Source organism: Pangasianodon hypophthalmus, chromosome 16, assembly GCF_027358585.1.
Source record: "Pangasianodon hypophthalmus isolate fPanHyp1 chromosome 16, fPanHyp1.pri, whole genome shotgun sequence".
In the NCBI taxonomy this organism is placed as follows: Eukaryota; Metazoa; Chordata; class Actinopteri; order Siluriformes; family Pangasiidae; genus Pangasianodon; species Pangasianodon hypophthalmus.
Window position 1 is genome coordinate 6,737,360 of NC_069725.1, and position 20,408 is coordinate 6,757,767.

The following is a 20,408-nucleotide window of genomic DNA, read 5'->3' on the forward strand; positions in this document are numbered from 1 at the left end:
AGAGTTATCCTATCATTTTCACCAAAGGCAGGGAACTGATACGAAGTCCAACCCTGCAGTTTTCCCACCAATAATATAACGCAGCCAGAAAACGTATCTCTGCCCATATGTCTCAGTATTGCTGCTTTGTCTCTGGCTCTACATTGTCCTGTCTAGCCTTGATACTCACAAGGTTGACATCAGAGGAGAGCTCTGACACCGGGTGAGTTAGGGCTGCCAGCTGGGAGCAATCAAGTCTATTTTGAAGTCAGGGACATAAGGACCCCCAGGGCCAAAGCTGTAACTAGCCTAACCTGTAGACCCTTCTCCCCCCAAAACCTCTAGTTACCCAGCCTAGCGCTATTGATTCCAGATGTGCTAACCCCTCCGTAAAGCGATTTTACCTAAGAGGACCCTGAAATAATCACAGCTTCACAAGCGCTGATGAAGGGGCCAAAGAATGTAGCAGAGCCAACTTTAACATAAATAAGCCTACTTCTGCCCACTTCATTAGTGTGGTAAAGGACCCCAAATGGTCAATTAACCCTACTGCATGCTTTATGGTTGACCAAAATATCTTTCCGCAAATGTTCCTTGTGCGTGAAAGTCGTTACTCATTACTATTATCATTGTTATTGCTTATTTATTGATGTATGTACCAAAGTAAAGGATATCTAAATGATTAAGATTTGTAGATTTTTTAAACATGAACTTCTCCATGATGTCCATCCTACATATTTACAAGTCATACAAATTAAATTGTGTCCTTACTAAGGTATGTAGTTACGCATCATGGAAAAATCTAATGTTTACCAACTGTGTAACCTGACGTGGGATCCTGTCACAGTCCATCAGTAAGAGATTGATCAGGTTAACCACTGGATTTGTTTAAGTTTGTGTGGGACACGAAAAACAATCTCATGAAGGTTGCATTCGGTTCTGCTGACCTATCACAACACGCAGGCCGAAGTCATCATGATGTTATCAGGAAATGAGCAGTGATATGAGGAATGCCCTCAAATGGACCTCTTCAACCTTATACCCCCACTAAAACACACACACACACACATTTTATAAAAATTGGAAAAATATATGTCTAAAATATATTGTAAGATTTACATTACACTGTTAAAGTCATTTTCATTTCTGGTTCTTTAAAACATCTTAGTGATCCATGAAACCTTTTTTTTAGCCAGATTTAAGGATTAATGGATTGTATTTCTTGGGCTTTCCCACAGTTTTACAGATGACCTGACTGAAAGCTCTGTGCACCAGATGTAGGCAGGGGATGCTTCATCCAATTTCGCTTCATCAAACTTTAAAGATCAATGAGCCCACACACTTTTTTAGGTAAATAGATCCATTCAAGCCATTCAAGCTTTTTTTTTCCCCTGAAGTTTTCACTTTTTCACAACCCAAATCATGTACACTGTGTTAAATTATAGATTTGAAACAGTGTGTGTTGTTAACAGCACCTTTCCCAGGTTGATTAAAATGAGTTAGATTCAAGATGAATTTGTGTATACTACCTTTTTATTTAGTTTTAAATTAAGAAATAAATAATTTGATAAAAGCCACAGGCATTTTTAAAATTCAAGTTATTAGCCAAATAGACTTATAAACATTATTACAATATAACTGTATGTGGCGGGGTCCAAGCACCCTCTCAAACAGCTCCCTCAATTACCTTTCCTGGCCAAGTTACATTGAGCACTCTAAATCAGGGATGCTAAACCCATCTTAGGTAATGGGCCACATGTCAAATGGGCTGGACCCAAAGTTTGAACATTCTACATTTTGTAGTGCAGCAACCTTAATAAACTTATCACAAATCTACAAAAAAAATAAAGCCCATAATATTGAAGTGGGGGCAAAATCAGTATAGTTTCCAAACTTATTTACCCATAAAAACATTTTTAAAAAATTGATTGCATATGTTTTCACCCCACTGAACTGGAACCTCTAAATTCTTTTGGAAAGAAACACATTTTGTCAGTAGCTGAGTTCATGGCCCAGAGTTTATTGCTCTATTTTCTCCTCTAGTTATAACAGAGACTAGCTTTTTTTTCCCCTCAAATCTTTTACTTCAATTATGATTCACAAGATGATTTTAATGTAGAACAAGGATTCTGAATTTATTTGGTGGGCTGGATTATCGGGCCAGTCTGTGTGGAGTTATGTATGTTCTCCCTGTGTTCGTGTGGGTTTCCTGAGATCCACTGCAACCCTGACCAGGATAAAGTGGTTCGTGAGAATGAATGAATAAGTATTATTATAATAGATGGTAGCAGATAGTAGATGTGTGATTGAAAAATAACAATTACATGGCAGACCCCACTTTGAGAACCATGCAGCTACCTCTAGTCATTATGGTGGAGGGGAGATAGAGACCCCTATTTAACACATGGTGAGCTGCTGCCCTCTATAGGAAATGACAGGATGTTGCACCTGGACCACAAACCCATCCCATTTTTATTCTCTTCTCCATTTTTAAGATCATAAATACTGCAGAATCTTGCAAATTTCAAACACATGCTTATGTTGAAGGGTCAAGGTGAAATGTGATCAACTGTAAGGGTTTCTTATAAAGTATAAACCGACATGTTTCACTTCTGTCATTTCTGAACTGTACGTTTTCTGTAAAAACATAAAAAAATAGAAGAAGAAAGAAGAAAAAAGAAAAAAGAGTAAGCTATATGCCTTCTCTTAGGCTGTCACCTTGAGTCGGAAGTGGGCATTTCCGGCAGAATAACAGAAAGGGGAAAAAGAGAGTGGAAAAAAAAGCCGGAAACGTTTCGAAACAAACCTCTTACTGGAAATGGTTCAGTCTTCGAGCTGAAATGACGGTGTCTCGCCCCGCCCGCGCCATGACGTCAGAGCCGTACAGTGCTTTTTACATTCTAATATTAGCCACATTACGGTAATTTTACTGTAGTTACTGTAGTTTTAGTTTACTGTAACACGGCGACCGCTCACAGTACCACACAGCTCACAGTCACGTTATTCCGCGGACATGTTAGCAGCACCAAAATGAGGAGTTTTGATTGAAACACGGCCTTTAAAAAAAAGCAAGAATTGTTTTTATCCTGCATAAAGTCTGAATAAAACGCTTTATTCTGTTATGGATGTACAGATATTAATATTAAACCTATTACTGTCTCAATTTAAAAAACAAACAAACAAGCAAACAACAACAACAAAAAAACCAACTAGTTATTCAGTTCTGTCTTATCTACATGATTCGCGTGTGTGTGTGTGTGTGTGTGTGTGTGTGTGTGTCCTCCGGGCGGCAGGATGAGCTTTTTTATGTGCCACTGACTGGAAAGTGAAAGTAGAGTCTAGTTGGGAAGGGAAACAACAACACTACGCTACACTAACACACACACACACACACACACACATATACACACATATACACGCACACACACACCGCATACACGGAAGGAGCACACACTTCTTATTTCTCTTACATGCTTTTAAGAGCTGGAGACAACCAAAGGTAAGTTTAAGTTTAACACCATTAAGGGCACCATTTTGTCTTCCTTATGTCTTTTTAGCAGGTATTTCCGGTGTCAGTGTGTACAGTAAAACCAGACTCGGTAAGAAAAAAGGCTTACCGACGCACTTAACTCGTTTTAAAGCTCGACTTGTTTCAGAAGCGCGAAGACACCAGCGACAAAAACCTACCACAGATAAACACTTATTTATTGCACTGTGTCGCAGTTACTGAAGTTCAAATTGTTTACATTAAAGCGACTTTACAAGCTCCTGAGATGAAGCTGGGAGAAGGACAGGCCTAGAACAGGCCTTTTTTCTCTTTTCTTTTTTTCTTTTTTTCTTTAGGAATTAGCCTATATCTTTTGGTGAAGTGGAAACCTGTGGATTTGGACAGATATTTAGACAAAATGTCTCTCAGTGTCAGGAGTTTGTTAGTAGTCGCAGTCTTAGCGTTATGGAGTCATTTGTGACTATTATTATCATGAAACAAATCATTTTTTTCGAGAAACTAACAGCCTGCTACTTTCTGTTCCCTCTCCACTACATGTGCTGTAGTTTCTCTGAGGCCCACCCAGCTTTGCAGTACTATAAACCTCCAGGATGTTGTTTAGTACAGCAAAGAAAGGACTGTTTTGCATGTTGAACGCTGCATTAGTACATGACTGGTCATTTAGAAGTCAGTGTATTATAAAGTATATAAAGACACAAGGCCTGAGAGCTTTACTTGGCTGGAATGTAGTGGGTTGTATCAGGACCTGTACATATCAATCTCTCAGTTTTGACTATATCAGAATGTATCTGTGTACATTAAATGTCATATAGCACTGAGATGGCAGTTTAAACATTTCAGTCACTGGTTTGGGAAAACATTGGCATATTTATAATCTGATTTGCTCCTAGCTGTTTTTTGTTATAACACAGTTTTGGGTGTAATACAGTATCTGTGTATGTTCAGTGTCGTATAACATTATAATGGCAGTTCAGACACTTTACGCACTGGTTTGGGAAAATATTGGCATATTTATAATCTGATTTGCTCCTAGCTGTTTTTTGTAATAACACAGTTTTGGGTCTTATACAGTATCTGTGTATGTTCAGTGTTGTATAACATTATAATGGCAGTTCAGACATTTTAAGCACTGGTTTGGGAGTGTACTTGAATGATTAAATCCGACTTGCTCTTAGCGTTTGGTTGTTTATAAAAATTTTCTTCCCTGTGCTTCCTCCTTTCTGGTATTTACTCATCAACACCCTGAGCATATTTTAAATGGTACGGCTTGTCTAAGAATGAATGTCATCAGTGACATCATCATTGTCTACATAGCATCACATTAAATATTACATGTACCTTCACACGGTCCACGTCCCTAAATATACTATTACACGTTGTGTATTTCCTCAGGATGTATCATGCAGAAATGTGGATGATTGTAGATGATTTTCCCATACTGCACATTCTGTTTGCTATGAGCATTCACGTTGTGGATTCCGTCAAGCATTGTCAAGCATTCAGATGATTTTAAAACTTAATACAGATGCTTACATTGAAATGAACATATATATATATATATATACACATATATATATATATATATATATATATATATATATATATATATATATATATTATTTAAGTATGCAAAATTGAGTGTGTGTAAGGCAGTTATGTGAGGAGTGGGCCTTGGGATTTGCATCCACTGGTTATCATTTTTGGTTTTCCTGTGATATACTGTAAAAAGTAGAGCAACATTATGCATTTTATTACAACATACGTTTTGCACTGCAACTAGGAGTGAGTTATATGACAAAAAATCATATCATGATACTTGTAGACATTCCTATGACATAAAATATATAGAATATATAGTAGATTATATGAAGATCTAGTACAAAATGTTAACATCATATAAGCTGCCTTAAACGTGAGGTTGTGATTGTAATAAAATGTATAAAAATGTATTAAAAAGGTATTGTGCTACTGCAATATCTCAGAAAATTGTATTCTGACAATTTATAACAATATTGATATTATATCATCATTTTGTCCAGCTAGGATTGCAACTAATGACAAAGCAAAGCTATAACTCGTGATTAATATACACTCAGGGGCATGCAACCGAATGCAAATGCTGCACCTTTCACATCTCTCAGGGACTCCCCTCACTAAAAGCCTCTCTTGATGACTCATTCTAGACACATTCTGGTGTGTTATGGTTTTGCTACTTCTAGCATTACTGCCATGTCACAAGAATGATGGAAAGCAAAGTAGTCGTCCGGTAGAGTTGGGGTTTGTTTTAAAGCTAGAGTTTACCGTTGAATATTGCTGTTATGTGTTTGCTTCACATTAAAAAAAAAGAGTGGTTTGTGGGCATCTAATTTTTACAGATTTTCAGTTTACCTGCAATGTAATCAACCAGTCAGGCTTTTTTTCCCCTCCACGTTATTTCTACTCAATTTGGTCACCTGGCTGTTCCCACCACCAGCCTGCTCTCCCCATCATACGACAGTTACCAGCTGAGCAGGGTGAGGGCTAACATGTGCTTCCTGAAAGACACTTGAAGTCAGCCACTGCATGATTTCTAACTGCTGATCATGCTGCATCACTGGGTGAAGTAACACATTCGAAGGAAAGTGCTATCTGCCCTCTTCCACATACAGTGGATATTAAAAAGTCTACACTGTCCTGTTAAAATGGCAAGTTTTTGTGACTTGAAAAAAACAAAACCAAGATAAATCATGTCGGATCAATTTGTGATATAGAAAAGCTTACAACAACCTGGTTGCATAAGTATGTGCACCCCTTTACTAATATTTTTAAAGCATCTCTTGCTTATAATATAGCACTCAGTCTTTTAGGGTAAGAGTCTACCAAGTTGATGCATCTTGGTTTGGCAATTTTATTCTGTTCTTCCTTGAAAAAATGCTCCAGATCTATCAAATTGCGAGGGGGTGTCTTGTGCATAGCCCTATTCAAGTCATTCCACAGGTTTTCAATAGAATTTAGGTCTGGGCTCTGACTGGGTGTCAAAAATGTTAATATTCTTCTTCTGAAGCCATTTTTTTGTTGACCTGGATTTGTGCTTTGGGTTGTTATCATTCTGGAAGGTGAAATCTTCAGTTAGATTTCAGAGGCCTGCAGGTTTTGTGCCACAATACTGTAGATCGGTATCTATGTGTCCCTTTATCTTGACTAGAGCCCAAGTCCCAGCGGAAGAGAAGCAAACCCATAGCATGATCCTGCCACCACCTTGCTTCACCATGTGTCTAGCCACATTATCCCATAGCCTAGACATGTGAAGAAGACAAATAGTAGTTGCCAGATATTCTTGCACCTTAAATGTTACCTTTTTGTCAGCCTCCCTGATAAGTTTTTGTGTTGTCCTTTCGTCTAGTTTGGAGGTATTTCCTGTTCTTGGTAATGTCACTATGGTGACACTGTGGGAAAAAAAATCATGATTTACCTCTGTTTTATTTTTTACATAACAAAAAACTGCCATTTTAACAGGGGCGTGTAGACTTTTTGTATCCATTGTACATGAGCTAACGGATACCCATGATTGGCTAATGACAGCATTTAAGTTGTTTAAATGATATGATACGTGACTCTAGTTTGCCATAAACTTCTATTACTTTTAATTACATTAGCATCAAAGCTACAATATAAAACAAACAAACAGACAAAAAAACCCTGATCGACTACATTTGAGGTTCAGATCTGAATTCCTACTTTTTTTTTTAAATAGACCAGTCAGTGTAGTCTGTCTCAACAAAACCTGGCTTTGGACCATGTGTACCAGACCTCTGGCTAGTTTCTTAAATACAAATAGTTGCCTATTCTTAATAAAATAAACACTATAAACTTGTATTAAACAAAAAATACTGCCAGCTGACATTACACCTTGCATGATCAAGCTAAAAAAAAATTGGCAACATAATGCCAGCATTCTTGCGTGACGTTTTTGCTAGCGTGCATTACATAAGGGAGCATATTCTTTTAAGATGGAGGATTTTCGTGTCTGTTTCACACATGCACACTCACTTAAATGTGAGTCGTAGAGAAAGGTGTTAAAGGCAACATGTAAAGCAGATTTGCTTTAGTTTTTTCCACATTTTTTTTTCTCCTCAATCTAATCACCTGCCAGTTCCCACCCACCAGACAGCTCACCCTTAACACGTGATCTTTTCCAACTGCTGCTCATGCTGTCACAGGGCAGTGCAACACGCTCAGAGCTCACAGACAACCATGATTGACAGTGTTTAATTTGCACACTGATACATAATTTTTATCCATTTATAGTTAGATCTAATGTTGTGGAACAGCCACAAGTTAGTTCCTGTTATTACTTGCATTATAGCAGCTATAAGCAGCCCATGTCAGAAAACTTAATGCTATAGCTTTGCTTCTGTACTGACAGTGGAGACATGCTAAATAAACACACAAAGTTTCACCATATCAGCAATTACACATATTTTTAACCCATTTATGTGGAGTGTCCACCTTACAAGTCCCTGTGTCATCTGTTACTATAGAAATAGATAACATTAGAATGAGCACGTTAATATAAACCTGTGATATACCTTACAGTCAAACTACTGTCAGAGCTGCTACTACAGAAAATTAATCAGCACCTTCTGACCAATCAGATTAGAGAGTTCAAAAGCTGTGGTGTAAGTGAAATATGAGAGAAAAAAATCGTGACTAATCAGCTAGTCTGCTGTTGTGTGATAACCGATTAGTTAGTCATTCTGACTCCTTCATTTGAAGTGAGTGGAAAAAATTGAGTCAGTTTGTTTTTACTCGAACCATCCCATTAAAATCCTGTGTACTGATCAGAAACAATATTTTTACATTCCTGCTCCAGCGTTCCATGCCCCTTCTTTACATTTACAGCCCTTATCCAGAGTGTATGTGTATTCCTTTTCAGAGCGTCATTCAGCTTTGCAGTGTAATTTGTTTCTTGCAGAATTGCAGGCAAAATACTTTCTGCATGGCTATCTTCATGTATTAAGGAGTACAGGATGTGACCAGTTCTGGACAGGACTTTTGGCCTATCGGTAAAATGTTTAGGTTTTGGCTACACCTTCTTGAAATCACACAGGAACGGAAAGCCCTTTTTAAAATATCCTTTTCACTCTGGAATATTTTAGAGTTGTTTGTGTTTTAGATTACGTTCAGTGAATAAATTCATTCGTTTTCAGTTTTCATTTTCTGTTCCCTGTAACATTTCTAATTCCTGCTTCTATATCGGGTCTTATAACAGTCTCTATTATAGTTATATGGGAACTTTTTCAGAAGACAAAAGGGGTTTTCTTCTGCTTGTTTTATTATGACAGGGACATGTAACATCCTATAACAACAAGGAGCCAAAACCAACCAGTGAACACCATGTCAAACCTGCATTAATCATCCAAGCATTAACCGCAGCCAGTTCAACCCAATGGTTAATAGAATTGGGTTGAGAATATAATATTGTGTTAAGTTGGTGGCTGTTATCTTGTGTTTATGTCTTAGTTGGTCTTCTTGTAGGCTGTGTACCCATATCATAGCTGCATCTAAAACACTGCCAAGACAAACCATCTATTGTATATGGTGTGGTTGGTCTCCTTATGTTAACTGGAGATAAAGCTGACAGGATGTACTCTTTTTGAGCACAAATAAAAGTCAGGACGAGCCTTGTTCCTGTTCGTAAAATACAAATGCAGCCCATGCACTGTTAACTAAGCCTGACACACTGATCTTTTTTAAACCTGTGATTCAGAAAAGAACAGAAACGTCTTTGGTGTGGTAGTTTTATTAAGCCTACAGTTATTCAAGTCTACACGCCTTACAATTATTCAAAGTATCAGGGCTCAGGATAACGTTCATCAGATACCTTAAAACCTGCAGTGACAAACTGGAGACTGCCAAGCATAATACCTAAACAGCTGTTCTTGGCATTTTGTTTAAAGTGCATGACAAAAGAGAGCATGTTCCTGTAAGACAGAGGATTATTTTTTCACACATTATACATTCGCATAACCTGTTAGCTTTGAGTCATAGAGGATGGTGTTAAAGGCAACATGTAAAGCAGATATGCTTTCTAAAAATAAATAAATATGAAGCACATACAAGAGACCTTAGGTGAATGCTCAGTATCCCACACAAAAAGTCCTTAAACTCCTAAATGACTTTTATTTATTTAGGGTTTTCTTAAATTTAATGATATACAATTAAGATTCCCCTCATACCAGCTACCAGAAAATACTAGCCGGATTATTATTTCAGAATGAAATGTAACCTCTTAAAATTATGCATCAAGATTTTTTTTTGCATTATAATTTTCATGCTGTTTATGATTGTACATGAGGCAACAGGTCCTGAAATTTTGCATGTCACATGGTCAGACTTTCACATGACGGTTAATTGACCTATGACCTCTAAGAATATGAACCAGTGTGTCTATAATTTATGTACAGTCAGGTCCATAAGTATTCAGACAGGGACACAATTTTCATAATTTTGCCATTTTGCCATTTTTTCATAATTTTCTGTGGATTTGAAATGAAGCAATCAAGATGTGATTGAAGTGTAGACCTTCAGCTTTAATTCAAGGGGTTTAACAAAAATACTGTGTTAACTTTTTAGGAAGTACAGCCATTTTTTACATAGTCCCTCTAGACACACAACCGACTGTACCTCCGTTGAGGCTGAGAAAAAATGTCTTGGTGCATGAGAAAACAGCTGGTATCCATAACGTCAATAACCAACAGTAACCCACAAAACAAATAAACTCACCATTAATCATTTTCTCATCTAAGGAAATGTCTATACACTGAGGACATAACATTATATTTTAGGCAGCAAGTTTTCCAATGATATAATAACTAAATATGGAGAGATTTAAAACCCCAATAAAAATACAACAAATGTGCCACGTGTAGTTAATAAAGTTGTAATAAAATTGTAAAAAAATATTGTGTGTAATAGCAGTAATTTGATTATTTTTTTTACATATTGTATAAAAACTCTAGGGATGGAAATTGGAAACAAAAATCTAAAAATGACAGTTGGACTTGGATAATACAGGTTTTATTACATTTCTGTTGGCAGTGGAAGTTTTCAGGTGACTTGACATTTCTCGTTTCATTTCCTCAGGAAAATACTTAATATAGTCAGGTGCTACTTGTTGGTGTTGTGTTTTTCTGTTCAGAAATACAGTGAGCGTGAGCAACACTTTTCCTGAAGTGATGACAGCAGCTGCATAGAAGAACAGAACAATGAGCTAGGGTACTGGTCTTTTGCTGCTGTACGTTGCGTTCATTCGGTTTTCTTTTCAAAATGGAAATAGGAAAACAGGGAAAGGGCTTTTTATTTATTTCTGTTTATCTTGGCAATTGGAAATGAAATAATTTGTCATACATTTGTTTGTAAATAATCTTAAATAATTTTGTAATTATAAATATCTTTTCATAAAATTATTTCTGAAAAAGAATACAATATTGAATTTTTCTAGTTTTCTTTCGTTTTTGTTTTTTTACTTGTTTCACAAAACAAGGTCTATAAAAACAATTATTTATTCTCTGGTCAAAATGTGTATCCTGGATCCATATTCTGTTGGACATATGCTAAATAAATTTTGGTTGATTAAAATACTGTATTATTAAATTGCAACACCTGGAAAATCCTGCTGATTCTTTCAGCCTCCGTGTCATCCTGCTTTATGGACACCCTCTTGCTGTTTTTGAAAAGCACGTAGTAGACAGTATTAGCAGCACATCAGGCACTAGCAGCAATCTGTAATCTGCCCAGTACTTGCTGATACACACATGGGTCATTCAAATTCGTTCAGTAATTTTACCCCCAAAATGGATCAGAAATGATGAAAAGCAGGCAAAGGAGAAATACGACAGCTTGACATCATATTTAGTGTCTTAAAGCCAAAAATGGTTTTGAGCATTTTGTCTACATATATACTGTATACATACACTCACCGTCCACTTTATTAGGAACACCTGTACACCTGCACATTCATGCGGGTATCTGATCAGCCAATCAGCGTGTCAGCAGCACAATGCAAAAAAATCACGTAGATGCAGTTCAAGAGCTTCAGTTAATGTTCACATCAAACATCAGAATGAAGAAAAAGTGGGATCTCTGTGACTTTGATCATGGCATGGTTGTTGGTACCAGATGGGTTGGTTTGAGTATTTCAGAAACTGCTAATCTCCTGGGAGTTTCACACACAACCGTGTTTAGAGTTTACACAATGGTGCGAATAACAAAAAACACTGAGTGAGTGACAGTTCTGTTGGTGGAAACGCCTTGTTGATAAGAAAGATCCGAGGAAAATGGCCAGATTGGTTCAAGCTGCCAGGAAGGATATAGTAACTCATATAATCACTCTTTACCACCATGGTGAGCAGGAAAGCATCTCAGCATGTACATAACAACTGTCCAGTTTGGGTGAGTCTGTGCCCATGATAGCCTCAGATTCCTGGTCTTGGCTGACAGGAGTGGAACCTGATGTGGTCTTCTTCTGCTGTTGTAGCTCATCCACCTCAAGGTTTGATGTGTTTTGCATTCTGATATGCTTTTCGCTTCACCATGGTTGAAAAGAGTACTTATTTGAGTTACTATAGACTTCCTGTCAGCTCCTGTCATTCTCTTCAGATATATATATATATATATATATATATATATATATATATATATATATATATATATATATATATACATTGTAGATTTCCAAATATTAGTTTTCCAGCACAAAATTAAATGTTACAGAAAAATGTATGTTTCAGTAAAGAAAGCAGCATATTACATAACAGACCACTTTCAGACAAAAACACATAATGAAGGGTTCTGGGTTATGCATGAAAAAATAAGAAGCAAGTGCGACAGTCAAAGTCTCCAGAAGAATTGCGGCTGGTTCTGCAAGATGCTCAGTAACACTTCCAGCTGATTTCCTTATAAAACTGCAGTAATTGTACATGAGACTACTAATGTTTTTTAAAACAAAGGGTCATCACACCAAATATTGAGTTTTTCATCTGTTACTGTCTACTGCTCTTTATAATATTTTTTAATGTAGAAACATTTAATTTCTTTATTTTTGCAGGCATCTTTGCTCTACAGCATACACACCACACACACAGACAATACTGTGCAAAATATAGTAAAAAAGAATTTTATTTCGAAATGAAAAATGAGTGAACGCAACCGGGATGAACCATAATGACTCAGCATAATGGAAGGTTATTTGTGTAAACATGCTTCTACGACTGAGTGGAGGACCACCAGGATGGTTACCTTTGAAACTAGTGGAATCTTCCAGGGTGTTTTTTCCTTGCAGAGCACATAGCACAGTTCACAATTCTGATAGTGACAGCATTAAGGGGTAGCAGCTTAACAATTAGGGGACCAGGTGTGTGAACATAATGAAATCGTTCAATTATTTGTGGAAGTAAGTCCCCTGGAACAAGACGTTTCTAAGCTTCGAGGGATTGCGAAGGGGGAAAAAATGTCTAATGACCTCCCAATACAGCTCTATAACACTTACATGGTTGTATTTTTCTCTGACAGCTGAAGCTTCGCCTCACTATGGCGCTGTGGATGCAGATTTCCCAGAAGCTCCCTTATTTTACCAATGAGACCCTTGTGGAGCTCTATCCCACAGATACTTTCCCCATAGACGTCAGGCACTACCTGGCCAGCTGGATCGAGGAGCAGAGATGGTACCGCTCTTTTCTCTCTCTCTCTCTCTCTCTCTCTCTCTCACTCTCTCTCTCTCTCTCTCATGATATTAATGAAAAATGTGCTAATTACAGAATGATAATCCAGCATGTGCTATGTGTGTGTGTTTCGTCTCAGGGAGGACTTTGACGTCAACAACTTGGAGCAGGAACCACAGGCTCTCCAGCTGCTGGAGCGAATGGTGGAGCTTCTGCAGGAAGTGGTGTTCCAAAACCCCAATGTGGTGGAAAAGGTCAAGCTCCAGCACATCTGCAGAAACATGGTACTTGCCATATTGATCTTTCAGATGAAGTTTAAAAAAACAGTACAAAGGTGATCTTCATAAAGTGTAAAAGCATTATTTATTTAGTATTCAATTAAAGCGTTATTTACATCAAAGATGTAAAAACCAAATTTGAATAGCATTTGAAATAAAACTGATATGGGTGGCGTGTTGGTGCAGCGGGTAGGTTTGTTGTCTTACAGCTCCAGAGCTCAGGGAGCGATCTTGAACTCAGGTTACTGTCTATACAGAGTTTCACATTGTCTGGTAGGTGGATTGGTGACACTAAAGTGCCCCTAAGGGTGAAGCCCTGTGAGGTCTGGCATCCAATCCAGGATGTTCCTCTGCCTTGCACCAGGTGGTTTCCAGAACACACACCTCAGGATAAATTGCTAATATTATGAGTGAATATAATTCACATCAAAAACTTCATACAGCTAAGTAGACAGATTTATTTCAGCTTTTATTTACTATATCAGATTTTCAGTGAGTCAGCAGCTTACATACAATTTGTTAGTATTTGGTGGCATTGTCTTTTACTTGCTTGAACTTGAATCAAAGGCTTGGGGTAGACTTCCACAAGCTTCTACAATACTTTTCAGGAGTCTTTGCTCATTCCTCCTGATAGAACTGGTATAAATCAGTTAAGTTTGTGGGCCTTCTTGCCCAGACATGCCTTTTCAGTTCAGTCCACAAATGGTCAATACTTTCATTTTGTTGTCTTTAAGTCAATTTTTACAACTTTGGAGGTATGTTTAGGATCATTATCTTGCTGGAAGAGCTAGTTGTGAACAAGATTTAGTTTTCTCCTGATGACTTGAGGTTTTGCTTAAGTATCTCTAGCTAATCCTCTTCCTTGTGATGCCTGAAGTGTACAAGTCTCTTTTCCAGCAAAACACCCCCACAACAGTATACTGCCACCCCCATGCTTCACAGATAGGATGGTGTTTTTCTGATTAAAATCCTCATCCTTTTTCCTCCTTACATAGTGCTAATCATCACTAGAGAACACTCCTCCAAAAGGCTGGTGATCACCTGCCAACTTCAGTCTGGCTTTTTTATTCTGGTGTTAAAATAAGGGCTTCTTCCTTGTATGACGGGCTTTCAGGCCATGGCAATGTAGGACTTTCTTAATGGTGGATGCACCTACTACCTACCTGATGCCTCCATCTCCTTCGCCATTTCCTTTGTTGTTATCTTGGAGTTCATTTGAACCTTCTGGACCAAAGAATTTTCATACCTAGGAGTTAATTTGTGCCCCCTTTTTGAACAATGCAGTATCTGTGTCTCACTATCTGGGTCCCATGCAATTGTTTGTTCATGGTATCAAATGCAAAAATGCACTTTGTTAGAATTATATTATTAGAAGCTTCTAAAAGTCATTAATTTTTCGAATCTTCCAGACTATTTAGGGAGACAACTTGGTGTGTGTGAATTCAACTGGAATTCTGATATAGTGAATTAAAGCTGAAATAATACTGTCTCTAACCAATTGTTTTAAAATTACCCCTGATGTGAACAAAGTAGATGCCCTAATTTACTTGCCAAAAGAAATGTATGGTAATATATGAATTGCCTCAACTGTACAAGCAACAAATGGGTGAGGCAGGATGCAAGAGTGTAAACTCTATATGAGCTTTTATTTCATGAGCAAATCCAATAAGCTTATCCACTGTTCATAGCAGGGGTCAAAACCTAGGAAGGCAACGTCAAACAAGGATCATCCATATACTATGACAAAACTGGCAAAATTCAAACCCAGGAAGTATAATAAAGCAGAGCTCAAGGAAAACAACACTCACATTTAAAGTAATTAATTGCATGATATGATGATACAGTGACACAACAGGGTATACATAGACAAACTAATGAAGGACTAACACAGAACAGGTGAACACAGCCAGGTAACAAACCAATGATGGGACAGTGGAGGAGACAGTACTAAAACAGAAAACCAAAACAAGAGAACATGTGGTTTGTCACCATGAGAACAGTGACAGGAAGGGGGAAACGGGGACAGTACAGCAAATTATAGAGAAATCTAACTAAAATAATGCCTTATTAGTGCTGTATTATTCCGACTCCAGCTAAGAGTATGTTTTATGTGAACTTTTATATATTATATGCTATACTTTTTATTAAAAAGAAGGACTTGTTAATAAGCTGTACACACTTTAATTGAATTTAAATAGCATTTTGACAGTAATACAATTGTATTAGGAAGCATCCCAATCCTATCTAGTATAATATAGCCATGAGAGTAATTAAAATTACATTTGTATTCTTTTGTCATTCAAAGCAAAAGCTGTTTGAGTCGTATTCTTTGTGTTTTTAAATTTAGACAAAGCACTTTTAGGTTTTACCCAAATGCATCACAATTCTGTAAACATTTCAGTTTAGCATATTATTTTAATTGTCTTTTTCCTTCTGAGTGTGTGATGTTGTCAAGCTTGTAAATGTCTTGCATTTATGCCTACTGTATTATTAAATGCCATTGCATTTCGTGTGAGAAAGTGTAGCCTAACCTGCTGAACCACTTTTCAGGGCATGTTTCAGTCACAGCCTTTGTTACTGGTGAGGACAGTGAGAGATATTCTGAGGAAAGAGCGAAAACTGCTTCAACAGGTAGTCCAATCCTCTTTCTCCCACCCAAGACTGAAAACACTAAAACCTAAATCAGACGTGCATTTGTTAAATGTCAGACTAGAGACATTTCACCTCAAGATATCTGCCACTTTTTGGCCCGTTCAGATCTTTCCACAAATGCCTGCACCAGTGAATGGTACACAACAGCGCTCCAGAGAAGCCAGCAGCCATGATGTGGACAACCTGGTGCTGAAGGTGCTGGAGATTCAGGGCTGTCGTCAGCAAATTCACCAGCTCCAGGAAGAGCTCAACTGGGAAAAGCAAGAAGCAGAGCCCATGCAGGGTACGTGATGCAGTTTGCAGCTGTGAATGATTCCATTATGATTCACGTTTTCATCCATTCTGCTTCATAGTCTGGTTTGTCTTCATATCGTATGGACTTTTAATTTGCTTTTACTTAGTGGCTGTGTGTTAAGAACATTATAAGCTAAATATATTGATCAGGGTTGCATTTCCAAACAGTGAGGCAAGTCACAGAGGTGCCAACAACTAGAGTTTATTGTTGCTTTTTTTTTTTTTTTTTTGCCTTATGGTGATACGGGGTAAACTATGTTTTTTTTTTTTTAGTTTTTTTTTTTTTTTGCTTATTTAGCTAAAGCAGTGCTTAGACGCAATGCGAATACAAATGAGCCCGGCAGAAAATCCAATCCATGAAGGACACAAGAAGTGAAAGAGGCATAATCTAGAGCATTATCTTGGTTAACTTTGAGTTATGAATCCTTGAACCTTGGTCTTGTGAGCCAATAGAGCTATTCTTTTGCTATTCTGTGCAGGATAAAACGCGCTGTCGCCATTTAATATTTTCTTCAAGTATGTATTGTATACATACTGTATACAGGTTTTATTTGTGCACCTGCACTTTTGTTAATTTTGTAACAATTTTATAAAATAAGCTTATATACTTACTGTAAAAATCATATACTGCATATACTGTACAAGTCTGTTTTTTCTCTCTGCCTGCTAGGATTTTCTTGTTAGCAATGTTGGTGCCTCGAAACCATTGAACCAACATGGTACAATGGGCTCTTAGCGAAACTAATCATCTACATACAGCTCATCACCAAAACCATCATAAACCACAATATTTGAACTGAAATGGACTGAACCATGTCATTAATGCCATTTGCAGCAAACAGACTGTTCTCTTGTCAAAACTTTTGCAGAGCTAGTGAATAAATGTAATATTAGCTTTAAGCTAGAGCAGTTTGATCCTTGATTTGCAAGAATGTTTCTCGTGATTTAACTTCCTGACATGTTTAAAAATGATTACTTGTTTTATTTGCATAAACATTGTGACACACCAGTGGCTCAACATGTTAAGACACATCATTTGGTCTACTTCTTTCCTGAAATTTCATCATTGCACTTTCAAACAGATTCTCTTCAGTAGGATGCGTACGTGCATGCAGAACAGAGAGGTGCACAGGCATGCTCATCTGGAGTTGTTTGCAACATGGCGCTTCACTTTATGCTGCTTTAGAGCAACATGTACATGGCTAACAGCAATGGAAAGCCCTGAAATAATAGAAACGCTGTATTTTTTCAAGTGCTTATATTGAAAGATCTATCAAAGTTGAAATTTGTAGCATCAGCAGTACACTTGAATCACAGGAATTTTTCCACACACACCTATTCCAAAGCCTTCCATAGCCAAGCCTTGTTATTACTGCTAAAAGAGAAGGTGCTACTTCCTTAAGACACCTATAAGTACCACATCTTGTAAATAACAAAACCACTGAGCAAGATTTTTTATTTCAAGTAAAAAAAAATCCTCATCATCATTTATTCATTTTTGTGTCTCCTTCTTATCTGGTAGGCATTTATCAGCTACTTGTCTTGAATTCAGTCTGTCCACATCCACCAAATCTCTCGTCTTATCTTGAGATTCTCATCCTCTTCCTCCTTCACGTTTTATGCCCTCCATCGTTTCTCCTCGATCTACTGTTCCTTGATCCTTCTTTCCTTTTCCGGTTCCCACTGTCTCTCCTTTGCCTGCTATCTGTATTTCTTTATCTCCTCTTTCTCTTTCTGTTTGTCTGTTTTTCTTGCTGTTTTTCTCTCCACATGACTGTGAAATTAATTGAAATAAAATACTAAATAATTAAAAAGCCATCCACACGTTATACATTTAGAAATACAACAAACGCACAGAATTGTTTTCCGTAGCAAATTCTGCTTCTTAATCCGCTCCCTGTGAAACTCTATAAATTTTACTTTTGTTAATTAATTTAAAATTTTGGCCTTGGGCACTGTGTTCCTCCAGATCTGCCTCAAACATGACCAGGATACAGCAGTTACTGAGAATGGATGAATTAAAAAGAATTGTTTCTTAATTTAAAAAAAAATGAAATGCACAAGCACATTATCCTTTCCTGTTTTAAGCAAACTGGCAGAGTTGTGAGGAGTTAACAGGAAACCTGTCATATGAGTTAACTAGGCACAGGCAAAATATAAGAATCAAGACACATGCAAAAGTCAGAATACCAGAACATCAAACACAGAATAAGGCTTGGTAAAGTTCAGGTGTATGGGACAAACTGAGTATTAACTTTGCAAACAGGCTGGGAATGAAAGTCTGTTTATAAAGGGTGAGTGTGAGTGCAGGTAATTGGGAACAGGAGTGTGTGTGTCCAGTCATTGGGAAAGGGGGAACAGTGTTGTGTTTTGGGGAGCGTAGTCCGGGGCAGCCATGTTTGAAGGCTGTGGTGTGTTCTGGGAAATGGAGTTCATGGACCTAACAAAATGCTGGTTACGGATGTAACCATGTTTTTGTGAATTCCGGATGACCACCAGAGATGGTGTTATAGCAGTGGATAATCGCAGCGCCAGCCCAATAGGTCAAAAAACATATACCAACGATGTCATGTAGTGACTTGAGCTGAGCTTAGGGCATATAAGCCACTGCAGCTCAGCACCTCACCTTGGAGCATCTTTCTCACATCTTCTGAGTGACACGGAACTCACAAAGCCAAGGTTACATCCATGAGACCCTTGAGCAAGGCACCGAACGCCCAACTGCTCCCTGGGCGCCGCAGCAAAAAAGGCTGCCCACTGCTCTGGGTGTGTGTTCACGGTGTGCGTGTGTGTTCACTACTGTGTGTGTGCACTTGGATGGGTTAAATGCAGATTCCGAGTAAGGGTCACCATACTTGGCCACAAGTCACTTCACTTCACTTCATAACCAGTGTTCTGTTTCATTCCTCCTGACCGCCAGAGATGGTGTTATAGCAGTGGATGACCCATACCAACAAAGTCACGAGGAAGTAACTTACCAGAAAAACAGGGATTATCGGCAAAGCACAGCCGAGCTCACATCCTGGGATAAAGCAAAATCGGCATTGTAGAATCTTGCGAATATACAGGGAGAAGATCTTGTTGTTGCAGCACAGATGTCACTAACAGAAACACTCCTGAAGGCAGCCCATGAAGAGGAAGCAGCACTGGCGGAATGGCAAATGATGGCCCCGGGTATGGGTTGCCGAGCCTTCTTGAACCCCTAGGCAATAACCTCAACAACCCCCCGTTACAGCCTCTGCTTACACAGAGGGGCACCTTTCTTAGCGCACCCATAACAGACAAACAACTGATCTGATCCACATAGCACCTCAAGGCTCGTACAGGGCACAGGATCAGAGAATGTGGTTCAAGAATTGTTGGTTGGAAGGAACGCAGCTCAATGGACTGATTAATAAAGTGGTGCAGGAGCACTTTAGGAAGGAAGGTTGGATTGGGCCAAAGGATAGCACCAGTACCCTCTGGTTTCCATCTCATGCAGGACTGGCTCATGGACAGTGCATGAAGTTCACTAACCCTTTTCGTAGAAGCCATGGCCAGGAGGAAGGCCGCTTTCAATGACTTCCACCTAAGATCTGCATCCTCCAATGATTTAAAAGGAGGTTGACAAAGATACTCCTATACCAGAGGTAAACTCCACACTGGAGAACGGGGAGAGCGAGCAGGATTGAGGCACCTCGCACCCTTTAAAGTCTGCAAATTAGGTTGTGGGAGCCCACAGAAGAGCTGTCCACAGCTGAATGGTGCACAGAAATAGCCGCAACATAGACCTTTAAGGTGGAGGCTGCCCTGCCACTGTCCAAAAGACCTTGTAGGAAACTCAAAATTACTGAAACCGTACATTGTACAGGGTCAAAACCACAAGACTCTCACCACGAACAAAAAGACTTCCATCGATAGGCATAAAACGTGTGTGTAGCAGCAGCCCTTGCATTGAGAAGAGTGTAAATGACCGAGGGTTTACAGTCTGCTAGAAGGGAGTTGGACCCAGAGGCC

The 20,408-nt window shown here is 38.4% G+C and overlaps 1 protein-coding gene across 2 annotated transcripts in view; it reads left to right on the forward strand.

Annotated features, from left to right (window-relative positions):
• The first annotated feature begins 3,294 nt into the window (after positions 1–3,294).
• stat6 (signal transducer and activator of transcription 6, interleukin-4 induced) overlaps positions 3,295–20,408 on the forward strand; it is a 42,904-nt gene continuing 25,790 nt past the window's right edge. The window contains exons 1-5 of one of the 2 annotated variants that reach the window (XM_026920431.3): positions 3,295–3,478; positions 13,040–13,191; positions 13,328–13,472; positions 16,017–16,097; positions 16,224–16,401. In XM_026920431.3, the coding sequence (XP_026776232.3) occupies positions 13,058–13,191; positions 13,328–13,472; positions 16,017–16,097; positions 16,224–16,401 (538 nt within the window). In that variant the 5' untranslated portion in view covers positions 3,295–3,478; positions 13,040–13,057. The remainder of the gene's footprint in view (positions 3,479–13,039; positions 13,192–13,327; positions 13,473–16,016; positions 16,098–16,223; positions 16,402–20,408) is intronic. The other variant, XM_026920430.3, reaches the window with a different exon arrangement.